Source organism: Canis aureus, chromosome 27 (assembly GCF_053574225.1).
Source record: "Canis aureus isolate CA01 chromosome 27, VMU_Caureus_v.1.0, whole genome shotgun sequence".
Lineage (NCBI taxonomy): Eukaryota > Metazoa > Chordata > Mammalia > Carnivora > Canidae > Canis > Canis aureus.
The window spans coordinates 8,388,055-8,415,838 of NC_135637.1; the positions used below are offsets into that span (position 1 = coordinate 8,388,055).

The 27,784-nt window shown below is 50.4% G+C and overlaps 2 protein-coding genes across 3 annotated transcripts in view; one reads left to right on the plus strand and one right to left on the minus strand.

The window, feature by feature from the left end:
- The window catches only part of LOC144299726 (uncharacterized), a 29,452-nt gene extending 23,763 nt beyond the window's left edge, over positions 1-5,689 (plus strand). Inside the window, exon 4 of the mRNA XM_077875252.1 lies at positions 4,994-5,689. Coding sequence (XP_077731378.1) covers positions 4,994-5,013 — 20 coding nt within the window. The 3' untranslated portion in view covers positions 5,014-5,689. The remainder of the gene's footprint in view (positions 1-4,993) is intronic.
- Positions 1-27,784, minus strand: part of AACS (acetoacetyl-CoA synthetase) — a 57,788-nt gene that overhangs the window by 22,234 nt on the left and 7,770 nt on the right. For both annotated transcript variants that reach the window (XM_077875251.1, XM_077875250.1), the window contains exons 3-9: positions 26,455-26,575; positions 19,199-19,312; positions 15,840-15,937; positions 9,729-9,843; positions 9,436-9,517; positions 6,545-6,692; positions 1,557-1,637 (exon numbers count right to left, since the gene is read on the minus strand). In XM_077875251.1, the coding sequence (XP_077731377.1) occupies positions 1,557-1,637; positions 6,545-6,692; positions 9,436-9,517; positions 9,729-9,843; positions 15,840-15,937; positions 19,199-19,312; positions 26,455-26,575 (759 nt within the window). The remainder of the gene's footprint in view (positions 1-1,556; positions 1,638-6,544; positions 6,693-9,435; positions 9,518-9,728; positions 9,844-15,839; positions 15,938-19,198; positions 19,313-26,454; positions 26,576-27,784) is intronic.

A 27,784-nucleotide genomic window follows, 5' to 3' on the forward strand; every position in this document is an offset into this window, starting at 1 on the left:
ACGTGAAAAGGGCCCAGAGCCCAGCAGTGCCCAGCACCACTGGCCCATGTGGGGAGGGGATCAGGAGGGTCCAGGAAACCCCAATGACCAGGCCCCAGCCCTTGATTTTCAGCTGAACACACCAAGCAATGAGGCAGCCTGCACACGGTCACACATGCAAAGTACTCCCAGGCTCCCCATCCTGTGATGGCAAGGGCTCCATTCCTTAGGGCACAGCTAGGTCCCTGGCCATTAACCTCACAGGCTAGGAACACACCTCCAATATTCTGTTTCCTTAAAAACCCAGCACAGAATTGTCATCCAGGAAACAGAGCTAAATCACTCCGAAACCTCTTAATAGTTGCAGTTGGAAAAAGCCAACTTTGAGTTTTCTTCCCTTCTTTTAACTCATCCTAAGTGCTCATCTTACAGAGTTCAACGAGCACAGGAATATCTCCAACTGCTCAAATCCAACCTTTGATTTAATGATGCACATCCCACACAAAACCACGGGAATGTGCTGGAGGCAGGACCCCATTCATCCCATGTCCCAGTGACATCTGACCCAGAGGACGCTGGCTTCTGTTATGCTCTGTTTGCTTTCCCTGGGCACCTGGGCCCCCTTCCTTGGTCTGGGAATGCCAGAGCCTCTCCAGGATTCTAGTACAAACACCTCACTGAGAAGTGAGGTGGCCAGGCTCAGTTCAAGGTACACCATCAAGGATTTGGGGCAGAAAAGAACTCCTTTTGTGACTGGGTGATTCAGTGACTTGACTGACTCTTGTTGCTCAGGCTGTGATCTCAGGGTTGTGGGATTGAGTTCTGCATGGGGCTCTGTGCTTAGTGGGGAGTCTGCTTGTCCCTCTCCTTCTGCCCTTCCCCCTGTTTGCACACTCTTGTGAGATCTCTCTCTCTAAAATAAAATAAGTCTTAAAAAAAAAAAAAAAAAAAGAGAACTCTTCCTGCGAGGGCAGCACCAGCCCAGCACACACACCCATGCCCAGGACAGGGACAGGGTTTCTCTAGCCTGATCCTACTGTAGCGAGCAGCTCTGGTCCAGGACAGACTCTCTCCAGCCCAATCTGGCCTCCACACCTGGACCCCCAGCTGTCACAGTAATTGGAAGAGCCACCTGGATACGTTTCCCGTTACCATTCCAATGAACTGCCACAAACTTAGCGACCTAAAACACCACAAATTCACTATGTGAGAGTTCTGGAGGTCCAAAGTCTAAAATCAAGGTGTCGTTGGCAGGACCACACTCCTTCTGGAAGCTCTAGGACCAATCTCTTTCCTTGACCTTCCCAGCTTCAAAAAGCCACTCACATCCCTTGGCTCGTGACCCTGTGTGACTCTGACCTCTGCTTCCCTCTGCCCATCTCCCTCTGATGCCGACCCTCCTGCTCCCCTCTTACCTGTGTGCTCCCGCTGGACCCACCTGGCTAAATGCAAGAGAATTTCCCTGTCACAAAACTCTTGACCCAATCACACTGGCCCCAAAGGAACCAAAGCAAATGATGGGCGGGACACAGAGGACAGGAGGAACCCCCCCCCAACGCCCTCAGGAGCCTGCTCACCGTGGTGTAATACAGGATGATGTCACTGCTGCTCATGTTGCCGTGAAGAATGTGCTCCTTCAGGTGCTGGATGAGGGTGCCCTGGGGAGAGGCAGAGACGCGGTGTGAGCGCACATGGCACAGACACAGAGCCTGGGGAGAGGAGAAGCCAACCTCCCTTTGCCTTCTTGGGGCAGCAGAATTGCAAGCACACTCCTCAGAGGAGCAGTAGTCCCATGAAGTGACCTGACAGTCAGGGACGGGGGAAGCAGCATCTGACCAGCTCCAGCCAGCCTGCGAGCTCAGGAGCACCACGGGACCCGACCCCAGGCCCAGAAGGCTGGAGAGGCAAAGTCAAAGCCAGGGGCAAAAGGACAGGAGTGCGCATGACACTGTGTGCCTCCAGCGCGGGGACCTGGAAGGCGGATGGCAGGGCAGCACTGGCGGAGGGGCCCTGCCAGCCTCCGGCCACAGAGCACAAGACCCTGCCTTCAGCCCACACGCCAAGTCAGACCCCCAGCCCCCTCACACGGTCCACTATTTCTCTATTTCAACATTTCACAGGAGGTGCACATGCCCAGCCCGGTGCTCCGCAGCCTACACTGTGCTGGCCCCTCCCCTGCCCCCGGTTCTCCTGCAGCCCTGCATCTATTCCCAGGTCTATTTCCAGGTATCCTCCTGGCCCAGCAGCATCCATTCGTTTATGCTGGCTTTTCTTACTGGACACACTGCACTGCACTCTGCTTTTCCCAAGTAACATACCTTGGAGCTCTGTATCAGTGCACGGAGAGCTTCCTGGGGTTTTACTTTCAGCTGTAATACTCCAGCACCTACGCCCCTTGTGCCAAACTTGTCCTGTCTGCAGCTTATGGGGATGAGAGGGAGCAACCCACCTCCAAGCACCACAGGGAAGGCAGAGCAAGGGGCCCTGAATGAGCCACTACATGCCTCTCGTCCCATCTCTAGGTGGAGCTCATATGCGATCCTAAGGCCACAGGGTGTTGTCCCTCAGAGGTCCCTGAAGGGCACCAGCCACCATCCTTCAGTCTGTTCCACAGATGGGAGCACCTGGCTGTTGGCAACGGACCCCCATTGTTAGGGATGGTCAGGGCTAAAGCAAGGACCCATGTATCACAAGCAGCCTTTATGACCCATCCTCTTCTCTTCATACCCAAGAGAAATAAAAACAACCCAGCAGGGGGAGAGGATCCTTTTCAAAGCTCAATGGAAAGAACCGTGCCCAACAAATTCTCCAACTCAAGAGCCAGAGCTCCTATTCCAGAGGCCATCCAGAACCAAGGCCATCGCCAGGACTGCAATGTGCATCAGTGATCACAGCCACTCAAGGGCAAGGCAGACCACAGCACAAAGGCTTCTGGGGGGACCAGGACCTTTCTAAGGATCCCCGAGGCCACCTGCAGTCTCCAGGAGCCGGTTGCTGGTGGCTTTATGAAATGGACATCATGGGGGTAAGAGACAGCCACCAACCTGGGGGTCACCAGCTTTCATGCAGAGTTGCACACCACAGCGCTCTCCCTTGGAGCAGGTGAGCACTGGCTTGGAGATAACAATCACTTGAACTCTTCCAGTAAGTGAAACATTCACACACCAAATCCACTGAAAGGGCTGGGGGCTCCCTGACGCCAAGAGCCTGCAGCAAATTCCCCTCCCTTTTTTTTTTTTTTTTTAAACTTAAAATCCGGTATTTAGTTTAGATCTGTATCTTCATCAATGAGGTCTGCTTCGAGCCTGGCCTATTTATAACCCTACATCTGTTCTCCTGTGCCTCATCCTCCTCCTCTGAGGCGGCACAAAACAAGCCAAGCTTTGCTTCTCTCTCAAGAATCTCTCTCTGAATGAACCTTAATTCACAGCAGTAGTTTTGCCCTTAATTTTTAAGTATTTATGGCTGAGTCTGAGGAAGGAAGTCTGAGCAACATGACATCATACATCTCAAGCAAGAAGAGGAACTTAATTTCATAGAAAGAAGAGGCAAGCTGCTTTCTGAGACCTAATGTTGACTCAGAAAACACAAGCCCGCAAACCAGGAACACCACCAACAGCAAAGCAGGGGGACAGCCAGTGTCCCCTGACTGTGCGCGCCTCCCCCTTCCCACTGTCTCTAAGCTTCCTGTTGAGGTAACTCTTGAAAACAGGCAAGATGCTTAGTCACTTCTCTGGAGATGCAAGAGCCTAGTGAAGACAGAATAAGTCTGATTTTTCCTGACTTTTCCATACTCTAAATATACCAAGGCATGATGATTTTATGAGCAAGCCACATTATATCTAATACATTTTTATGCTCCTCTCCTAAAAGTGACATTCACTATGCAAAAAGCACTAAAAATAAAAGTGCAGTTAGACATTTCAGTTTTTCCTAAAATGTCTGTTGTTTTGCCACACATACCCCACCCTTGTCTACAAGGTTTCTAAAAATGCTCCTCTCTTGAGCTCGATAACAGGCCTGCGACCAAGCAGACCAGAGCTCCCCTCTCCAAGGAGAATGTTATTCCAGTAACCACAGTAAATGACATCTTAGACTCTGAACACACCCGACTTGATTTAATAAAACAGGATGGTTTGAACAAGGTCAACTCACTCCTACAAAAAAGGCAACTCAACTGGGTTTGGCCAGTGTTACTTATAGGCACCCTGAAGTCCCCCTCCCTTCCACCTGGCCCTGAGAAGTCACCCACAGGTTCCTGGTGTATCTGGCAGCTCCGTGTCACCATCTGAGATCAGGCCTTCAGCAAATCCAAATCCAGGTAATAATGGAGCCTCGCTAGCTAGCTCCTTTCCCCATTCAGATGGAAACACTCTGTGAAAGCTCTATAAGGCTCTAAAATGATTCAAATGGAAATGTCCCCCTTTTGTGGAAGGGATTCAGAGTGCTTCCAGGCATAGGGAACATCTGTAAAAGCTAAATGAACTAGAATAAGAGAAATTCTATATTTGATTTTCAAATGCCGCCATCCCATCAAGCGATAGCTAGAAAGCGGTTTGTGAACAGGAGCTTTCTCCTCTGGGATAATCCCCCTTCTTCAGAGCCAGGGGAGAAGAGAAGGCTATGACAACGTCTGACCCCGAGACTACGGGGTTCTTCTCCTCCCTCCAGGCTCAGCCAAGTGAGAGAGAAAGCTGGAAAGCGGGTATAGAGAGTGGCAGAGCCTGGGCAGGGCATCTGGAAGGAGCACCATGGGCACAGACCAGCAGGAGGATGCTGGCTCCGAAACCTGCCCAGGACATTGCACCGGAGTCAGAAGGAAGCTTTCCCATCAAAGCCAGGAGCAGGATAGGATGGCATGAGGCCAGGAGGGACTGTGGTCCGAGAAAAGCACCAAATGCCCTAGGAACTGTATCTCTGAGAAGCGACATGCTTAGATGACAAGTATAAAATAAATGGGTATCAGGTGCCTCCTGATGTGATGTGCTGAGAAATGTTTTTGCATCACTTCCAGACGGTGTCACCCAGATCTAACCAGGAGGAAGCACCCAACGAATCCAGAGAGCCATTCTGCAAGACTAGCAACTGAACTCCCAAGATGCCAACGTCGCAAAAGGCGAAGGGGGAGTGAGGAGCAGCTCCAGAGTGAGGACACAGGGAAGCGTGGAAGCAGGCTGCTGTGTGGGGTATTGTGGGGAAGGTAGAAGCGTGTGAACGGGGCCACACATCAGGTAACAGTATCACATCAATGCTGACCTTCCTGAACATGACAACCACACGAAGGGCGTATGGGGGAGCATTCTCGTTCCCAGGAGACATGTGCTGAAGTATCCAGGTGAAGGGCCGACTCTCAACTCACTCTTAAGGGGTTTTCAGCGAAAAGCAGAACAACATGTGTACCACACGGAGACAGAAGCCAAGCAGAAGAGTCTTTGCAGAAAATGTTAGGAAGGGATGCTGATAATGTTAAGGGTGGCAGAGTCTAGCTGATGTGCCTGCCTGTGGAGCCCATCATGCTGCTCCTGCAGCTTTCCTAAAGGTTTGCGATTGTTCCAAGAATAAAAGGTTAAAGTCACTAATTGGTACAGATAAAATCTCATGCTTCATTTCAGGTGTTTCAATAAAGCTGGACTTCTAATGAAATTCACAGGAAAATGAGTACATGTCGTGGGCCAAACTGGGGGTCCCCGAACTCATATGCTGAAGCCCTGAAGCCCAGGACCATAGAATGTGACTCCATTTAAAGAGGTGATAAAGTCAGAGAGACCACAAGGGCGGGTCCTAATGCAATCTGACTGATGAGCTTACAAGAGGAAATTGGGGCAAAATGCGAGCCCCCAGGAATGTACACAGACGGAAGATCAAGTGAGGGCACAGGGAGAAGGCAGCCGTCTACAGGCCTGGGAGAGAGGCTTCAGAAGCACCCAACCCTGGACCCCCTGGTCTCAGACTTCCACCCCCGGCCCCATAAGAGGCACATCTCTCTTGCTGAAGCTGCCAGCCCATGGTGCTCGGTGACGACGGCCCAGCCGAATACTGCGGCATGGTGAGCTTCTCTCAGCTACCTGCATTTTCCAACATGACCCAGCAGCTGTCACAGCATCTGACCACAGTCCACAGGCAGCTCTGTCTGACCATGCCATGGAGCACACACACACATCCACACACATGCTGCTAACACGACAGCCTCATGCACCACCACCAGCACCTCTCATAACCCTCGATGTGCTCACAGGTGCTGGCAGGGCCCACCCACCACATTTACAAGCACCTAGGGCGTCACAGCCACAGTGTGAAAGTCACGGGCTTACCCAATGCACACCCCGCCTTGGAGGCACCACGCAGCCTCTGTACCCGTCACAGCAGCAACAGACACCCACAGCAGCTCCCAGGACCTGGGCTCAGACTCACATCCCCACACTACCCCCACCTGAAGAGGAGCTTCGAGATAGAGTCTCTGGGGGAGGGGGTGCAGTCTGGCTGGGATGGTGGTCTGGGGTGCAGACTCGGTGGCTACTTTCAGCAGCTCGGAGACCCCAGGGGAGCAAACTGTGGAGGAACGTACCCCAGCGGAATGCACCATGCACTTAGGCGCTCCGGTGGTGCCCGACGAAAACATGATGAAGAGTGGGTGGCTGAAGGGCAGCTGCTCGAACTCCAGCTGTGGGGCCTGCTCGCCTTTCCTGGTTGCAAGGAAATCATCCAGAAACACACTGGGGGCAAAACATACAGAAACAAACAGTGAATGTAACAGAATGCTCAGGTGCATCTGCTGAGTCTTCCCAGGCTAGATGTGGCCGCTCACTGCCCTCTAAGGCTACCTTGTAGGATTTCAAGGGGAAACAAACCTGGTTTGGAAACTTTCCAGGAGGAAGGAGAGAAGTCAAATCTTACAAATTCAAATTCATGCTGAAGGGAAACTAACTGAATGAGTGAAAATATCGAGTTGCTTTATTAGCATGCCGGCAGGGCCAAGGACTGTCTCTTCTGAGAATCTTTCGAGTGCTTTCACAAGCACTGTGCAGAAGGATCACTTAGAATTAACACATCCCCAGTTTGTACGCAAACTTGGGTTAAGGAGGTTGTGAATCTAACACACATCTGTGCTGCCTCAGTGAGGAGCAGGGAGGGAAGGGAGGGACCAGAATCCTGAGCTTCTGAACCACTGAAGGTCGGAACAAGTAGGTGGGGCCAAGATCCAAAGACTGCAGCTTCTACAACAGAGATGCTTCCAGGCAAATGTATGCATCACGTGTCATTGAATACTACTCCTGAGGACAACAGCCAGGTACAAATCTCTGTCCAGACACAAAATTAAGCCTGGCTGGGGGTTTTTGTTTGTTTGTTTTTTAAGATTTTATTTATTTATTCATGAAAGACACACAGAGAGAGAGGCAGAGACACAGGCAGAGGGAGAAGCAGGCTCCATGCAGGGAGCCCGATGTGGAACTCGATCCTGGCACTCCAGGATCACGCCCTGGGCCGAAGGCAGGTGCTAAACTGCTGAGCCACCCAGGGATCCCCAAGCCTGGCTGCTGACTACTACCTAAGAAATCTGCCCCCAAACCGGACATAAAGCACGAATCCATGTGGCCAAAACCAGCCAATGAAGAACACATTTGTTTTCTGAGCACAAACAGGGCAGCTGAAGCCACAAACCATCCTGGGGGAGGTTCTTTTCCTATGTAGAGATGAGCAGGAACCTGGATCCTGGCCCTCTCTCTCCACTGGCTTAAAAGGGGGGGGTGGGGGGTAATAACCTGCTGTTTTGACAAATGGAACTTTCTCTCTTCTGTGGAAGGGGAAGAATGAGTTAAACTCTGCATCAATCTGCTGAGGATAATTACTCTGGAACACACGCACACGTACAAAAGGGAAAAACTGTGCTGTTGTGCGTGGGAAGGCCTCTTAAGGATAAGAGGTCCTGTGAAGGAGGCACAGAGGTTTATAAAGGGCGTCCAGAATAATCTGACTCCAAGAAGTAAACAAACAAAGCCTTCTGCTCCAGAGTGTCAGGAAAATTATTCCCTGTGGAACCTTCTGGCAAACAAAAGCCCTGTTCCACCTCCATCTCCCATTCGAATCTCATTTACACAAAGTGCCCAATCTAATCGGATGCTTCACACAGAGAAAAACCTTTTCTTCCAAACGGCCTATAAATCACAGTAAATAGCAATTACTCTTGTTGCTCTTCTAAAAATGAAAATCCCAAAGGGCAGCCCCATGCCCACCCCAGGTCTCCAAGCCATAGTTTATCCATAGCATCCAGTAATCATAGGACGAAGAGCAGTGGAGGCCTAATTCCTAGAGCGGGCTAGAGGGAGATTTTTGCATTGTATCAAGCTAAATGAAGTGGCTAACATGATTCTATAGGATGCTCTAATTTCACATCAATTGCTAATGAACACATTCAGAAGGATGAAAGCTGGGCCACTGTGGGGCCCCTGGCCTGTGTGTGCTATGGCCCCCAACAGAAAAGCAGGGGAGCCATGTTCATGGTGTGAACTGGGACCAGGGCTTGTCATCTGGCTGTAATTTATCAAGGTTGGCAGGGTTCCCACGGTCTAACGGACAACCCTCACAGGTAAACACAACTGACCTCAGAACACTCCTTCAGGGATCCCTGGGTGGCGCAGCGGTTTGGCGCCTGCCTTTGGCCCAGGGCACGATCCTGGAGACCCGGGATCGAATCCCACATTGGGCTCCCGGTGCTTGGAGCCTGCTTCTCCCTCTGCCTGTGTCTCTGCCTCTCTCTCTTTCTCCGTGTGACTATCATGAATAAATAAATTTAAAAAGAAAAAAATTAAAAAAAAAAAAAAAAGAACTCTCCTTCAATGACTGTTTCAAGAAAAAAGAGAGGGGTATAACTCCAAGAATTTGGGGACAGATTCAGCTTTGACCAAACCATAACCCACACATCCTTGATTCCTATTCCAAAATAAATCATTCATAATTCTCTTTGGTACTTAAGGCATGTGATGTACCAACTTACAAATGTCAGAAAAACAGAGAAAGCTACTATTAGCAGTGAGGACAAAAAAAAAGTCCTAAGAGAGAAATACATATACACATGTGAGCGTATTTACATGTGCATATTCATGCATACACATATACATGCATATACATGCACCACACATGCATGCACACACAGCAGCAAATGTTAATTCTATTCCATCAGGGAGCTAGGCTTGACCTGACACTTGAAAGGGACAGCAGAGAGACTGACAGAGTATTCCTGGGGCACTCTCTCTGTTCTGCCCACTAAGTCTCTGAGTGGCCTCGGAGGATTCCCTCTGGGGCCTCAGATGGCCAATTACAAAGTGTGGTTTTTAACCAAAACCTCCTACGCCTCTAAAACACTACAGCTCCAGTGAAAAGGATTCTCAGAATCAACTACCAAGCGGGACTTCTGGTGGGTTCTGCATGGAACCAACAGTCAGCATGTGGCTGGCTTACCTATTCGGAATTTTGGAAATGTCTATCTTCTCTTTCGAGGAAATGTAAGGAATCAGCACCACTTTTTTCAAGTCAGGAAGTCCTGAAGAGAGGGGAGGAGGAACACAGGCTTATAGGACACAACATACTTAGTGGTTGTATTTTTTACAAATCTAACACAACCGAAGGAGGGGCTTTACAGGGCTCTGTTGCTTGCGGTTCAGGGGCCCTTGTGACCCTGGGGCTCCTGGGCACCCCTCACCCAAACATCCTGCCCCCTGCTGTACCAGCTCAGACCCAGGAGAGCCACACACCTTTCACCACCTGTTGCAGCTTATCCATGTGGCTGTACTCTTTGCTGTTGTACACGACGGCCTCCACGGAAAAGATGAGCTTAGGCTGAATCTGAGAGAAGCGGTCCAGAACACCCTGTGAGTGGAAGGAAAGGGTTGTCGCATCAGTCATGCAAGAGGCAAAACCCCGCAGCAGCCAAAGGGTCTGCTTCGAGGGAAAGGAGACTCATTACCGACACACTAGCTTCATTCCTGTGTCCCTGTCACCTGCGGCCACTAAAGAAAGCCAAGCAAACCATGACTTGCACCTGAGAAGTAAACATCACTTCAAGGAAAACATCAACATAAGGAAATACCAAAGGACTTACAAATAGACACTGAAATAGCAAAGTGCAAGTTAGTAAGATGGGGAAATTGTGAAGTGAGTCTTGACACTACCAGAAAGAACCCCCACTCTGTAGAAAGAGCCCCGAACATATCTCTCTAGCACATGAGATAAAAGACTTGCCTTTCAAAAAGAAGGAGAGGGGTCTAACTCCAAGAACCTGGGGACAGGGAACCCTGGGTGGCGCAGCGGTTTAGCGCCTGCCTTTGGCCCAGGGCGCGATCTTGGAGACCCGGGATCGAATGCCACGTCGGGCTCCCGGTGCATGGAGCCTGCTTCTCCCTCTGCCTATGTCTCTGCCTCTCTCTCTCTCTCTCTATCATAAATAAATAAAAATTTTTTAAAAATTAAAAAAAAAAAAAGAACCTGGGGACAAATTAAACTCTGACCAAACCATCACCCACTTAATTCCTATTCCAAAATAAACCACTCACAATACTATACAGCACCGCAAAAACACTTCCATATTTTGGTTCTCTTCTAATCCTCAATTAAAGAGGTACGTGAATCCTCCAAATGGTACTTTTTCCCAATGAAACGCACAGCCCTATAAACATGTATGCTAGTAAACAGCCTCCACTTAAAGGCAGGCTCAGGGCGCCTGGGGAGGCTCAGGCAGTTAAGCATCCGACTCATGATTTCAGCTCAGGTTGTGATCGTATGGGTCATGTCAGGCTCTATGTTCAGCCGGGAGTCTGCTTGAGATTTCCTCTCTCCTTCTCTCTCTGCTTCTCCTCCCATGCACACACGTGAATGCTCACATGCTGTCTCTCAAATAAATAAATCTTTTAAAAAATAAATAAAAATAAAAGGCAGGCTCACCACACTGTCTGTTTATACCACACGTGGAATTTGCCATCCTGCCAAGCACACCTCTCTCTCTGAAAGAAGCCATGCCTCCCATGCAGGTAACAGTTTGCTTCTGGAACTGACATGAACTGATGCGAACTGACAGGTGTAGCCTCCCACTGACATGCTCAATACAACCTGAGTGTTCTCCCAGGGGTGACAGGTAAAAGCACTCCCAGTCAGGTCTCCCTGAAGTTCAGACCTGGGTGGAGCCCTCTTCATCCACAAACATGGCACCTGGGGATACCTGGGGGCCTCAGCCAGTTAAGCATCTGCCTTGGGCTCAGGTCATGATCTCAGGGTCCTGGGATCCAGCCCACATCTGGCTCCCTGCTCGGCAGGGAGTCATCTGCTTCTTCCTCTCCCTCTGCTTCCCACCACCTGGCTTATTATGATCTCTCACTCTCTCTCTCAAATAAATAAAAAAAATCTTTTAAAAAGCAAACACAACACCTGAGAAGGCACCACCCAGAATGGCCCTTCCATTCCCTTGTACATCGGTCCAAGGCCAGCGGTTTATAATCAACACTCAGATTACTCTAAGAACACAAGCTGTGAAGCCACGATTTCCTAAGAAAATCCCAGTCTTCGACACCACAGGGAGGTGGGAAGCAAAAGGGAGAGGCATAAAGACTGGGCAGCTCGTCCATGCATGTGATGGGAAGAGCTACACTGAAGATTCGTGAGAATCACCAGGACAACCATGAGGCTGAAAAAAGTCACAGCGGTGATGTACAAACTCAATACGGCAAAATAAATTGTACTCTTAAAGCTCAGGATTCCAAGATGGGCTGAGAGCTGCTGGTTTATCTGGGAAAGAAATTTTTGCCAATAAAAATCCCGGAACAGGTACTGAGTGCTGTGTGCTAGGCCCCACTCAGGCTTGCTATAGGCCTCCCCACATTTGGCCTGCACAACCCCTGGGGCAGGGCAGTAATATATACTCCACATGCTCGAGGCAGTACTGCCAGGGTGAGTAACATGCCCAGCATCCACAAGCAGCCAGGGGTGGAGCTGGGGCTACAGGCTGGTACACTTAACTGGTGGTGCTGTGACCACTTGGGAAGACCAGCCCACGGGACAGGAAACCAGAGGGCAGAAGAAAACAGGGCTGGATCCTCTGCTGACCAAAGCAGCAGGAGGAAGAGGGAAGCACCAGCCAGAGCAACCCAGAGAGCGCCAGGGGGGCACCTCTCCTGGGCAGCGCTGGGCGGGAGGGGAGAGGCTGTTCCCAGGCAGAGGGCACCACTGGCAATGCTCAGGGAAGGGAAAGGCCAACAGGACAGCCCTGGATTGGGAGGGGTTGCCCAGAGCTGGACTGGGAGAGCCTGGAAGGCAGCAGAAACATCTACAAAACATCTAGCACCTGTCCTGCTCTCCTCTATGCAAGGTGACAACAAACCCAGGATGAAAGGACACAGCCCACCAGGGGCTGGGACTCAGATATCACAGAGCTCTCAGCCATGGTGACAGCCAACCCACAGCAAATACCACAGTGCTTCAGAACCAGAGGTCTGGGCTCTGGCCACGCACAAACTCAGAGGCCCCAGGTGGAGGCTGTCCTGGCTGATGAAGCACAAGTCAAGATCTCTGAGCATCTAGGGCAGCCCCGGTGGCGCAGCGGTTTGGCGCCACCTGCAGCCCGGGGTATGATCCTGGAGACCCAGGATCGAGTCCCACATCGGGCTTCCTGCATGGCGCCTGCTTCTCCCTCTGCCTGTGTCTCTGCCTCTCTCTTCGCTCTCTCTGAATGAATAAATAAATAAATCTTTAAAAAAAAAAAAAAAAAGATCTCTGAGCATCTAAAACCAGCTGTTGGCCAGTCCAGGAGAGCCGCTCGGCCACCGCCGCCTTCACGCTGCAGTGAGACAGGCACACCTGTGATGGTACATCTGACCTGAATAGAGTGCTGGGCCACCGATCAGGCGTTGACACCAGCAGCCTGTGTAGACTCATGTGGACAGCCAGCCAGGGCAGGGACAGCTGCTCTATTTATGTGCATGCATACCACGATCTGAAAACGTTCTGAGTGTGCAGGCGCAGCTCTCAGATGTGTGAATGTCAGAGGCTGGACTCCCTGAATGTTTTTGAAAAAGCTACCAACTCAAAGGTAAACAAAGAAGTTTCCCAGAGTGAAGCATCTTAGTGGAAAGGTGTCTGGCCCTGTCATTTCCTGACCACGAGAAGCGCTCTCCTGAGGCTCAGGCCATCAGGCAAGAAGGATTCCCCAGGACCCAGCATTCTTAAGGCTGTGGAGAGAGTGGAGCCACGCTGCCATCTAGTGCACACCAGCATCTGCAGAGCAGCCTGGAGAGGCATCTGGTGGTGACACTCTGCACAGGACAATGACCCACGACAGCAGCCAAGTGGGAGGTGGCTGGACACCTGCCTTCATCATACCCCTTTCCACCCCGTACCCAGAGACACAACACACCATCAGGGCAATCAGGAGCTCTGTTCTCTGTGAAGAGCCCACATTCCAGCCCTAGAAGGTTATGACCAGCCCCTGGTCCACATATAGCTCTCCCAACATCTTTGTGACTAGCTCTAAAGCTCTGATGTCACTCAAAAACACTCCCTCTTTGGGGTATTGGGTTGTTGTTTTTTTTTTTTTTTTTAAGACTTATTTATTTATTCATGAGAAACACAGAGAGAGGCAGAGACACAGGCAGAGGGAGAAGCAGGCTCCCTGTGGGGAGCCCCATGTGGAACTCGATCCCAGGACCCCAGGATCATGACCTGAGCCCAAGGCAGATGCTCAACCACTGAGCCACCCAGGTGCCCCTTGGGCTTTTTTAGTAAACATTTTATTTATTTATTTGCCAGAGAGAGAGAGTGCACACACACACACAGGCAGGGGGAGTGGTAGGCAGAGGTAGAAGTAGACCCCCCGCTGAGCAGGGAACCCAATATGGGGCTCCATCCCAGGACCCAGGGATCATGACCTGAGCCGAAGGCAGATGCTTAACCAACTAAGGCGCCCCAGCACCCACCTCTTTGATAACAGGCTAACACATACTGACCTTGATGGGTGTGTCCAGTGCTGCCACCAACTGAACACAAGCATTAATCCTGTGGTCCTTACTGGCTCCCCATAGCATGTATTGAGGACACAGCCAGGAAGCAATAAAGCCAGACCTGAACCCAGGCAGGAACCACCACACCACACTGTGCTCCCAGCCCTGCTTCTGAGCAACACAGCCAAAAGGCTGATGAGGATCTGAGGTTAACAGTGCCCAGGATCCCAGCCCCAGCCTCCTGGGACCCTCCTGTGAGGATGCCGCTGGCCCCAACAGCTCACCCGGCCTTGCTGAGAGCCTGGGGTACTGGGCAGGCCACATGGAGAGTTCCCACCTCGGAGCAGTCCTTGCTGATCCAGAGAGGTCCTCAATGGGACAACCAGGCATAGCCAGGGGAAAGCCCCAGGAGAAAAACCATGGCCAAGCAGTGAGGTCTAGGGCAGCCACTCCTCCCTGAACTTAGCAGAGCCCTCACCCTAGACTCAGCCAATCACATCACTTCTCCAGGCCCCTGTGCCAGAGAAGCATGTCTGTCCCTCCTTTGCATGGTGTGGGGGAAATGAGACATACCTAGACCACCTTCACCAGAACAGCAAGCCTCAAGGTAAATGTGAGCTTCAAGCTCATACACAGAAACCTACCCTGCAGCCGAGACACACACTAACCACAAACCACTGAGCCCCAACATCGCTAGTGGCCGAGCCTGCAGCCGAGGGGTGCCAACCACAGGCCTGAGCCTCCCATGCTCATCTCGTGGCCCTCTCTCTTCCCATGGCCCCTATTTCATACGTGAAGAGAAACAGTTCACCCAGGGGTGCACCATCAGCAAGGCCTGGCCAACCTTCAGCCGCTGGGCTGCGCTGTCCAGTGCCCGGAGCAGGGGCCGTGCCAGGAAGAGTGGACAGGGTCATGGACGCCCACTGTACCCTTTAAGGGATCTGTCCTTGAGGCTCCCAAGGGCCCTGCCTCCCCAAGGCTCCGCAATCATGAAAGGTCCCTGGCCCCAGGGAACTCCTGTTTGGCTGCTTCTTTGTCTTGCACACTGGGGTTGAGCACATGCTTCCTGCCCCCACCTGGGTCACTCAGCAGCTGGCTGCACCCCAGGTCCTAGGTCCCCTTGGACCTGCCCTCCTCCCACACACAGCACAGATCCAAAGTAAGAGATCAGAAATGGACTCAAGTGCACAGAGGCCTCAGGGGAACTTCTGTGAACAAGGCCAGATGACCATCTAAAGAATACAAACATGAGAAAATCTCCTGTGGTCACAGATCCAAGGAGAGATGACCAAGCACCTCCAGCTAGATCTCCACGTGCCATCTGTCACTTGAACACACGCTCACGCAGTCCCTACACATGGACAAAACATTAGTAACAGTAGAAAGAAAAAGGATTCATTTGTCTTTAGATTTAAAAACAAGACGCAGGGATCCCTGGGTGGCGCAGCGGTTTAGCGCCTGCCTTTGGCCCAGGGCGCGATCCTGGAGACCCGGGATCGAATCCCACATCAGGCTCCCTGTGCATGGAGCCTGCTTCTCCCTCTGCCTATGTCTCTGCCTCTCTCTCTCTCTCTGTGTGACTATCATAAATAAATAAAAATTAAAAAAAAAATAAAAATAAAAATAAAATAAAAAAAATAAAAACAAGACTCAGCTCCTCTGGCTCCTTCTCTCCCATCATTCTCATGTCACTGGCTGGTGAGGTGGGAGGCCATCATGACAATGTCTCCCTCCAGCCCTGCCAATCCTGCACCACAGCTGTCCACACCCCTACCCAAGACGTCAGGTGGCAGAGCCTGCCCTGGCGGAAATCACACGGGAATGTTTCCACTGCAGTGGCCACCCACCCACGTTGGCCCCTCAGTGGGGACCCCTACTTACGTTCACACCAAAGTCTGGGGATGTGGAACTCCAGACGGCACCGATGCTCGCCGCAGCCAGCATGGCCTCCACGGCATGCACACCGTTGGGTAAATAACCTGTAATCAGTCCAGGGAGAAAGGCTTGGATTTGGGGTATGTTGGATGCGATGGACTTCTAAAAGGTTCTACTGACAGCCAGGGCAGGAGTGGGGAGAGGGGCTGGCTCTGGCCGGTCCAAGGAGCATGACCAGCCCCACCTCACCCCGATGCCTTGACATCTCCCACTCAGAAGGTCCCTCCACTTACTGCCAGCCTATCCACGTCCTACTGTCACCCCCTCTGACCCACTCCAACCAGAGTGATCCCTGCAGCCCTTATAGGATCCGGCCCCAGCCTCCTCTCTCTCTCTGTTCCACCTCCCACTCTGAGCTCCGTAACAACAGCCTTCTTCCAGTTCTCCAGTTGTTCTAAGCATCCCCTGCCCCAGGGCCTTTGCACAGGCTGTCTACTGTGCCTGAACATGCTTCCACACACTTGCCTACCTGACTGCAAACTCATCATTCAACTCTCAATACAAATGAAACTTTCCCAGAGACACCTTCTCCAAGGCCACCTGATAAACTCAGGTTCTCTGGCCAGTCCCCACAAAGCATACTCTATTTCTCCTGACCAAATTAACCTTAATAATCACCTACATCTACTAATCATAATTGGCAATTTCATATCTGGTTCTCACGTGAGGGCAGGGCCTTTGCCTGTTTTGTTATTTGCTTTACCAAATGCCTTTTACTATGCCCTGCATATCAAGGCCCTGAGATGTTGGTGAGCTGGCTGGCTGGAAGATGGATGGATGGATGGATGGAAAGACAGGTGGACAGATGGAAAGAGGTGGACAGATGCAGGCGCAAAGGAGAGGCAGTAGGGGAATGAAGACTATGAGCAGGGCAATCAGTCACAAGACCTAAAAAAGCCTGTAAGGGGCAGAGAAGCACCACAGACCCTCCATCTGGCAAGAGGGTGGGCTTTTCTGACAAGAGACGCAGGGAGTCTTTGTGGCCAGAGAGACTGCGGTCAATTACATAGATCATCCTAAATGTTTCAGAGGAAAGGAGCAGGCACAAGGCATCGGGGCACAGGGGGCCATGGCCCAGTGCTCCCCCACCTAGCTCCCCCAGTGGCCACAGAAACTCCACAGCCCCAGGGCCCTGAGCGCAGCTCTCACCCTTGCTTCCCTCCCTGCTGCTCTCAGGTGCCTCTTGACCACAGCGCTCAGGACTTCCATTCCTTCAGGTTGGCCGTATCTCCCTGCTGAGTCAGGAGTGTCCACGAGGGCAGGGCTCAGCCCAGGGCTGCACCCAGTGCCTGGCACCAACAGGCCCATGGATGTCAGCTGAGCTTACTGTGTAAATTGCAGTGTCCCTGAGGCAGGACAGGACCCCGTCCCAGGAGGCTGCACACCCACACTTGGTGGACACGGACAGAGGACCAGGAGATGAGCACATCACAGAAAAGAGAAGCCCCCCTTTCACAACCCCAGTGCAGTCTCTGAAGCCCCTCGAGCATCTCCCCATGTCCTCTCCGCCTGGGGAGTCACTCCCTCTCACCCTCTTCAAGGAAACACAGCCCCCATCCTGGAACTATGGTCAGGTCACATTAGTGTCCACACTGTAACACTCACAAGGGCAGATCACCGGGCACTAGCCTGACTTCGCAGAGTCGGGGCATCTCCCAAGAAAACACAGCCCAGAGGGAGTCTCGGCCATCTGCCCTGACATACCCGGTTCTCCACTTCTCCCTCTCTCAGAAAACATTTGCTTCAAAAGAGATTTTTTATAAAAAATGAAAATTGGAAGAAGGATCTCCTGAATTCCTTTTCTAGGAAAGGGTAGATTAAATTGAAAGAACCCCAAATATCGAGGCTTAGCCCACACCATGCCTGCCATGACCACGGGCCCTGCACCAACATTTGCTCACTCCATGTCGATCCTCCAGCCTCCCTCCAAGATGCAGCTGCAAACAGAAGACAAACACCTGTCCTCCAGGATAGGACAGACAGATGTGCATGTAGGCACACAAATAATCCCAAGATTTCTGGCAGTCAGTAAAGACAACAAAAGAACACAAAGCATGGTGTGGGGATAGAGTGGTGTTGGTTTGCCATGGGACAGCAGGGACCCTGCTGAGACGAGCAACCACAGAAAGACCCCAGGGAGGGCTAAGACAGGAGGCAGCTAGGTGTGTCCCTCACTATCTGGTTCCTTCTAGTCAACTAACACATGAGCAGGGACTCCGTGCCCAGCTGTCATCAGAGGAGACCCGGGTACAGGCCTTTACTCAGTTTACAAACGATAAGGCCGCCCTCTTCGCAAACACACACTGAATGCCAGCTTGCGGTGAGCTCCCCCAGGAGAGGCAGAGCAGCGGCTCCTCCTCCTGCCACCCTTGCCCTGTGGCCCCGGTCCCACCACCACAGGGCAGGGGAGGCGGCCTAGCACCCTGATCACAGGCCTGTGTGGAAGATAAGTCTTCTTATCGCCCCCCTGCTTGCCCCTGGGGACACACCTACCCACATCAAAGTTAATTGCAGTTCCCTACAATGGAGAACAGGCCTACATTCAAGCCTTTAAACTTTCTCCAGAAGTCTAAGTGAAAAGAAAACTGTAGGGGCACCTGGGTGGCTCAGCGGTTCAACGTCTGCCTTTGGCTCAGATGGTGGTCCTGGGGTCCTAGGATCAGGTCCCACATCGGGCTCCCTATAGGGAGCCCGCTTCTCCCTGTACCTATGTCTCTGCCCCCTCTGTGTCTCTCATAAATAAATACAATCTTCAAAAAAAAAGAAAAAAGAAAAGTAAAGAAAAGAAAAGGGAAAAGGAAAAGGAAAAGGAAAAGGAAAAGGAAAAGGAAAAGGAAAAGGAAAAGGAAAGGAAAGGAAAGGAAAGGAAAACCTGAATCGTTCTAGGTGGGAAATGGTGACTCACCACCTAGATTAGGAGAGAACAAAGGAAGGCAGGGACTGGGGAGGGAGAAAGAGCCAGGCCTCCCCTTCACATCTCAGGACTCCAACCCTGGTTCCTCACAGACAGTCCTTGCCAGCCACATCACCTGCTCTGCACACCCAGTCCTCTGTACCTGTCACCCCTGTAGGTACCCTGCACCCAAAAGCCTCAGGGCCTTTGCACAGACGGTCCCTGCTGCCCGACTGCCCTGCCCTCTCCCTGCACCACAACCTTCCTTCTTCATCAAGCCTCCATGGAGTGTGGACCACTAAAGTCCCACGAGGCTGCATGTAATCTGCCATCTTGTCCAGAAGTTGCCTCCAAGCCAGTCACTCTGCCTCAGCCTCCCCACCCAGCCACAACCAGAACCAAAAACACTTACCAACCACCCGGTCTCCTTGTTTCACACCCATTTTCCGCATTGCTGCTGCAAACAAAGCCACTTGTTGCCGCAGTTCTTCAAACGTCACCTTCACAATTTCCTCTTTGCCTTCCCCTGGGGAGAAAAGAGACAGACGGTAGAGACAACCCTAAAGAAAGATTCTGAATCACAGACAAGGAGGAAAACTTGCACAGTTTAAACGCAGTATAGAAACGCGTGCCCAGAAATGTCATACAGACATGGGTTGACTCAACTTCTTGGAAGAGAAGGTATATGTGTATGTGTGGAAGTTAGCCTAAGACAACAGAATGATCAATCTCACTATCGAAGAAACGTGCATGCATGACAACAGTGAGATACGAATTTCCACCTAACAGGTGGCAACAGTGGGAAAGGATGGTGTGCCAGTGGCCTCCATAACAGCCCCAGTGAACCATGCCCATGGCACTCCTGATCTTGTGTGGGTCTGCCCACGCTGAAGCAGCCTGAGCCAGGTAACCAATATGACATGGGAGATGACAGTGACTTCAGAGCTTGATCACAGAAGACACAGCAGCTTCCACTTAGCTCACTCGAGAAGATCCTGCTGCCACACAGTGAGAAACTAAGGCCTCCTGCCGACAGCCATGAGAGTACGCCATCTTGGATGTGGATTGGCCCAACTTGGTCGATCCTTCAGATGATGCAGCCCCTGCCAACATCCTCACTGCAACTTTATGAGAGGCTCCCAAGCCAGAACAATCTAGCTAAGCCCATTCTGAATGTACAACCCACAGAAACTGTGAGACACTAAGGGTTTAGGATTTTAAGCCAGGGTTTATGGGTAATTTGCTACATAGCAACAGAAAATGAGTATGACCAGGGCACCTGGATGGCTCAGTTGGTTGATCCTCCAACTCTTGATTTGGGCTCAGGTCATGATCTCAGGGTCCTGGGACTGAGCCCCATGTCAGGCTCCATGATCAGCACAGAGTCAGCTCAGGAATTTCCCTCTCCCTCTCCCCCTGCTTGTGCTTTCCCTCTCTCTCTCTCAAACAAATGTGTTTTTGGTTTTTTTTTTTTAAAGAAAATGACTATGACCAAGACTCGATGTTGCATCGGTGTGAGAAAACTATTTGAATATACTTTCTAGGGCAGCCTGGGTGGCTCAGCAGTTTAGCACCGCCTTCAGCCCAGGGCCTGATCCTAGAGACCCGGGATCAAGTCCCACATCAGGCTCCCTGCATGGAGCCTGCTTCTCTCTCTGCCTGTGTGTGTGTGTCTCTCTCTCTCTCGTGAATAAATAAAAATCTTTAAAAAATGAAAAATGAATATACTTTATAAGGGAAAGACATTATTCCTCTGACCATTACCTTTTTCTTTTCTTTTCCTTTTTAAAAAGATTTTATTTATTTATCCATGAAAGACACAGAGAGAGGCAGAAACATAGGCAGAGGGAGAAGCAGGCTCCCTGTGCTCCATACAGGGAGCCTGATGTTGGACTCGATCCCGAAACTCCAGGATCACGCCCTGAGCCAAAGGCAGATGCTCAACCACTGAGCCACCCAGGTGCCCCTGACCATTACCTTTGATGCGAATATTTTATTCCTGACTGCTAATTGCTGTTCGATTCTACAACACAAAGCATCACTTCTCCAAAGTGAATAAACATCCTGATTTCTCTTTGGTGTAAATCTGGCTTTTCCATTTACTTAAAGTTACACATGCCTACCTCTGGTTCCTTTCTCTCCTCACTGGGCAGCCTCACAATTACCTCTCCCACATTCTCACTCTCTCATATGATTTCCTATCTTATAAAAACACTCAGCAACCTGAAACCCACTGTTCAAAGACAAAATGTGCCACGCAGGCAGCTGTTCTTGGAACTGCATCACTATGGGGCTGATGCATACTGCTTTGCTCTGCTCGCTGGAGCATGAAGGCACCAGTGAACGCTTTCCTTTGGCGGCACCTCGTGGCCTCGCCTGGGATCATATGTAGGAGGGATGGAGTCTGCTGAGGGTGCCTGAGCACCTGCATGCAGGGGACAGTAGGAATGGAGGAAACAAAACACAGTGACCTTAGAGTTCCCAAGCCGATAACCAACCGATCTAGGACTCTGCTTAAGAAGGTACCCTATCGGGGAATCCCTGGGTGGCTCAGCGGTTTAGCGCCTGCCTTCGGTCCAGGGTGTGATCCTGGTGACCTGGGATCCAGTCCCGCATCAGGCTCCCTGCATGGAGCCTGCTTCTCCCTCTGCCTGTGTCTCTGCCTCTCTCTCTCTCTCTGTGTTTCTCATGAATAAATAAATAAAATCTTTAAAAAAAAAAAAAGAAGGTACCCTACCTATCTGTAAAGTATGTTTGATCCCCAGCTTGAGGGCACTTATTTCCATGGCAAATACAAGGGGGGGCTCATTAAAAGAAGGAGCTCCCATATCTAAAGAGAGGGAATGGTGGGAGAAGGAGGGAGGAAGAAGTGTGGAAAAGACACAGCACACCCAGAATTACCACCACACCTCCCTCACCCGCACTCAAGACACAGCCAGGTTTAAGGTTACAGGGTCTAAGGGCAACCTGGGTGGCTCAGTGGTTGAGTATCTGCCTTTGGCTCAGGTCATGACCTTGGGGTCCTGGGATCCAGTCCCACATCAGGCTCCCCTCAGGAAGCCTGCTTCTCTCTCTGCCTATGTCTCTGCCTCTCTCTTTGTGTGTCTTTCATGAAAAAATAAATAAAATCTTAAAAGAAAAAAAAAAGGGGGGGGGGGGGGACCAGGGTCTGGGTGCAGCCAATGTGCCATGAGGGAGAGAGAGTAAGAGCATGAACGTGCACAACCATGTCAGCCTACACCCAGCCACCCAGGACACTGATTTGTTTTACCACTAGCATTACCGGTCTTCAGGTTTTGCCAGAAGATTTACATCTGACCTTTCCTACTTTCCAGAAGGAGAAACCAGGACCTCAGGCGAGGCCTGAGGTGAAAGCGTGGATACCTCTGAGGGAGCAGGAAGAAAGATAAAGGAGAGGCCTGGCATTCCCACTCCTCAGGTCATAAAATGCACCAAGCAGGGTTCACCAAGGGAGCCTAGTGCCTGGGACGGACAGGCCATGAAGGGTCTCTAGTGGGCAGACGGAACATGCTGGATCCATACAATAAAACATCTTCATGGGACATGAAGAGGAAGGAAGCGTCACTGGGACGCATTGCCAGCTGCCACAGTGTGTGATTCCATATTTAGAAATGTCCTGAACAGGCAAATCCTTGGAGACGGAAGAGACTGATGGGTGCCAGGGGCTGTGGAGGAGTTTCCTTCTGGGATAACAGAGTCAGCAGGAACAGGACAGAGGGGTTGTCAATAACCCTGTGAATATGCTAAGAACCACTGGCCTATGCGATGTAAAGGTGTGGATGATTCTTGTGGATGAAGTCCCACTTGAAGGATGACTGCTCTCCCAGCCTCCACCACTCTCTGCCTCCCAGGGGCCGCGGCCACCAAGCACCTCCAGCCAGTTCCCTGCCCCATTCTGCTGTGACCAGGGTCATGTAGTCGGCATGCCCACACCGCTCACCACCAAAACCCTGGTGGTGAGGGGCACCTGGGTGGCTCAGTCAGTTAAGCACCTGCCTTTGGCTCAGGTCTTGATTGCAGGGTCCTGGGATCAAGTCCTACATCGGGCTCCCTGCTCAGCAGGGAGTCTGCCTCTCCCTCTCTGCCTCTCCCCCAGCCCATTCTCTCTCACACTCTCTCTCTCAAATAAATAAATATCTCTTAAAAAAAAAAGAAAGAAGAAGAAAGGAAAGGAAAGGAAAGGAAAGGAAAGGAAAGGAAAGGAAAGGAAAGGAAAGGAAAGGAAAGGAAAGGAAAGGAAAGGAAAGGAAAGAAACCCTGGTGTAAACCAACTCCTATTATAACCCAAAGAGTATAAGGAACCCCGGGCAAATGTCCTTCATTCATTTTACAAACCTAAGGCTTAGCCTACTGGTTTTCTCTCAAAGCATCCCTGCATTTACCACACCTGACCTATGGGACACCACAGCTTAGCCTGGCCCACCTAATTCGTGCTCAGATCACTGACGTGAGCTCCTGTTGGGCAAAATCATCTACCACAAAGCCTTTTTTATAAGTGTTGACTCCCATGTAATTTACTGAGGACCGCATGGACAGTGACAAACAGAATGGCTGTGTGGGTGCAGGTGGCAGTCAGTGACCCTGGTGATCGCACGACTGACAGGGCACTACGTTCACTGCCCAGCATCATAGGAAAGAAAGGGACCACAGATTGTGAGCCTGGGACAAGACAAATTCAAAATTCCAAGAATGCTTCCTACTAAATGTGTATCACCTTCACATCACTATCAAGTTGAACAGTTGTAAGTGGAACCATCCTAAGTCGGGGACCTTCTGTATGTTTTTTATTTACTGTTCATCCCACTAGAATATCAGCCCCACGAGCATGGGGACCTCATCCGTCCTGTTCAACACCACATCCCCAGCACATCCCTTGCACTGAGGAGACGTTTGAGACAGATCTGAGAACAAGTGAAAGACTGGATGGGTGGCCCTGCAAATACCTCCTTAAAGAGCAAGCGAGAGACTCAGGTGTAATACCACCCCAAGGCTGCTTCTGCACTCAGCCCAAACTGCATCCCAGCTAAGAACCGAGGAAGGGAGCAGAACAATACCCAACAGCCCAAAGACCACACAAAGATAAAACTCTGTGGTTCTTAACCAACAATGTGCATCAGAAGCAACCATGGGCTTTCAAAATACACATGGGCCTGGGCCCCATCCCCAGAAGATGTGCTCTAGGAGGCCACAGGAGGAAGCAGACAGCCAGGATTTCAAAGCCACGCAGGGATTTCAGAGCTACCACCTCACCTGAGCACACGTTCCCTCTGTGGCGAGGACTGTCTCACACACGTGTATACACGGTCACTCATCTAAGCTCTACAATATTCCTGAAGTAGATACTCTCCTCCTCTCCAACTGACAGAGGCAGAAACAAACCCAGAGAGGTTAAGGGGCTCACCCAAGGTCACACAGCCACTAATCCTCAGCTACCCCTATTCCAGGTCCCACTTCAGACAAGCATAATCAGTTGAGTTCTGACATCACCTCTGATGACAAATAGTAACTTGTGGCATAGACCAGGGCTGCTAGAAGCAAGGACCCTAGCATCTGCGAGAACTGAGAGCAGGCAGCAAGAGCCAAGGATGCGGCAGACCGTCCCACTCGCGTGGACAGCTCAGCAGCATTAGATCCTGTCATTGTCCCAAAACTGGAAGCTGTGAGTCATAAACAGCAAAGGTCCAATGAAGTTCGGTCTCCTCTACTGAGGCACTATTTCCTCTCAACATAGTGGCACATGCAATGTCTAAAATGAGTAAGTTGAGGGCACCTGGGTGGCTCAGTCCATTAAGCATCTGCTTTTGGCTCAGGTCATGATCTCAGGGTACTGGGGTCAAGCCCCACATCAGGCTCCTTGCTCAGTGGGGGTCTCTCTCCACTCATGCCCTCTCTGTCTCTCTCAAATAAATAAATAAATAAAATATTTTATTTTAAGTTAATTAATTTAATGAGTTAGTAAACCTTTATAACTCAAAAGAGAAAAACACAGACACCTGGAAAATCCACTGTGAAATACCTCCAACCCTACCAACATGACACAAATCCAATGTTCTTTTTTACAAAACTTTAAGCTTGGGATCCCTGGGTGGCTCAGCGGTTTAGCGCCTGCCTTCGACCCAGGGCGTGATCCTGGAGTCCCGGGATCAAGTCCCACGTCGGGCTCCCTGCATGGAGCCTGCTTCACCCTCTGCCTGTGTCTATGCCTCTCTCTCTCTCTGTCTCTCATGAATAAATAAATAAAATCTTTAAAAAACAAAAACTTTAAGCTTACCACAAAAATTGAACTAATTAGGCCAACCACAGGGTCTTCTTACCAAGAAAGTCCTCATTTATTTCAAATACTTTATGCCAACTGTTCCAGAACACGCTTAGGACATAAACTAGAATATGCTTTAAACTTTATCTTAAGGATCCCTGGGTGGCTGAGCGGTTTAGTGCCTGCCTTTGGCCCAGGGCGTGATCCTGGAGTCCTGGGATCGAGTCCCACGTTGGGCTCCTGGCGTGCAGCCTGCTTCTCCCTACTCCTGTGTCTCTGCCTCTCTCTCTCTCTCTCTCTGCCTATCATGAATAAATAAAAATAAATAAACTTTATCTTAAAAGGAAAAGTCAGTGGGCAGATATTCTTTTTTTTTCTTTCTTTCTTTTTTTTCCTCGGAGAAAAGATAACATGAGCACTCCCAACCCGTCTTACGTAGCTCACTCCTGATGCCTGGCTTGCCTCAGTGGCGAAAGATTCTCCACAATAGTGGGCAGATATTCTAGCTGTAGTTCCCTCACTAACTGTCCAGGTGACTCTGAGCTGGTTACTTAGTATCAGGTGTCTCAATTTCTCTCATAAAACAGGATCACACCACTGTTCTCTCCCCTCTCCAGCACTAAGAAAAAGTCAACAGGTTTTAATGACATTGGAAAGGTGCCAAGAGCAATCATTACAGAAAACAGTATGGAGGAAGTTCCTCAGAAAATTAAACATAGAATCATCATATGATCCACCTCTGGGTAAATATCCAAAAGGATGCAAAGCCAGATGTCAAGGAGCTATGTGCACACCCACGTTCATCATAGCCTGATTCACAACAGCCAAGAGGTGAAAGTGGCCCACATGCCCTGTGACGGATCAACAGACAAGCAAGATGTGGGATATCCAAACAAGGGGATACTATGCAGCCTCAAAAAAGAAGGAAATGCTGTCACACACGACTACATGGACACCATGCTGAAACAGGCCAGTGACAATAGGACATACACTATGGCTCACTTAGGAAGTGTGCACAGTAATCAGATCACAGGAGCAGAAAGTAGGGAGGTGGTCACCCGGAGCTGGGGCAGGGAGGGGAAACCAGTGGTTTGTGGATACAGTGTCAGTGTCACAGGAGGTGAATGTTCTGGAGAGCCAGTGCACAGCAATGGGAAGGTCTCAAACACTACAGAACTGTATGCTTAAAAATGGTTAAGATGGGATGTTTAATGACACATGCTTTTTCCACAAATAAAGAAGGAAGGAAAAAAAAAAAGGAGGCTCCAAGATGTTGTTTGAAAACACACATGGCAATCCGACTATGTCAGAGCCTCTCCAGCCATCTGGCCCTTCACATGAGGGGCACCTGGAAAACAGAGAGGGAAACCCAGGGAGCCAGGAGGACTCACTCGCAGCGTACAGGGCAACTCTGTCATTCTCTTTGTGCTGCAGGAGGTTTTCCGCATAGTTTAGACGACTGCCTTTGAACCACTCGGGGATGTCTGCAATCCCTTTTGTCATGTCCACAACCTATGGAGAATGACAGAAAAGCAAGACACACACACAGGTGAGATCTACACCAGGAGTAAATAAAAGTGACTCCACTTCCTGGGAAGCCTGCTAACTCACTGGCCCAAAGCGTCATTAAATCATTTCAGAGACTGACCACCAAATTGGCCTAAAGGCTTAGAACTGAAAGATTAGGGCCCTGGAGCTCATCATCCCTCATCAGACAGGGTCTCACACACCAGAGCCTCTGGGAGGAGATCTGAGCGTCCCCGCCACACAGAAAGTAAGGTGATGGGTGTGTTAATTCCATAGTGAATCCATATATCAAATCATCACATTAGATGCTTTAAATATATACAGTTTCATGGTTCATTATTCCTCAACATAGTTTTTTTAATGCCAAGGGAAAATACACCATCCCCACTAATGAACTCTTTCAACAGATCTTTATGAAGCACCTACTCTTGCTCAGTGAGAGGTGCAGGGGACAATAAATAAGGCAGATGTACCCCAGAATCTGACCAGATACCCTAAAATCCAGGATATGGAGCTACGGCATCCATCTGTCCCTCTCACTGCAACTCCCCGGACCCGGGCCCCGGGACTCCTTCCCCAAGTACCTACAGACAAGCCTTTCAGAACAGTTTGCCCCACAGTCAAACCAAAACACAATTAACTTATACTTTAAGTAACAGGACCTGCTTTCCCCAGATGGTCACTGATTGACAACATAAGGAGTAGAAATGTTCCCTGAACTCGGATTTTAAAAAATAATAAAACTGAGATGCCTGCGTGGCTCAGCTTTGGCCCAGGGCATGATCCCAGAGTCCTGGGTTTGAGTCCCACATCAGGCTCCCTGTGAGGATCCTGATTCTCCCTCTGCCTGTGTCTCTGCCTCTCTCTGTATCTCTCTCATGAATAAATAAATAAATATTTAAAATAATAATAAAACTATTGATAGTCTAAAAAACAACAGCAGGGACGCCTGGGTGGCTCAGCAGTTGAGTGGCTGCCTTAGGCTCAGGTCGTGATCCCAGGTCCCGGGATCAAATCCCTCATTGAGCTCCCCGCAGCGAGACCTCTGCCTATGTCTCTGCCTCTCTCTCTGTGTCTCTCATGAGTAAATAAATAATACCTTTAAAAGAATAAAAATAAAAAACAACAGCCATGTGAATGTATTTAATAACATCACTGAACTGGACACTTGAAGATGGTTACGATGATAAATCG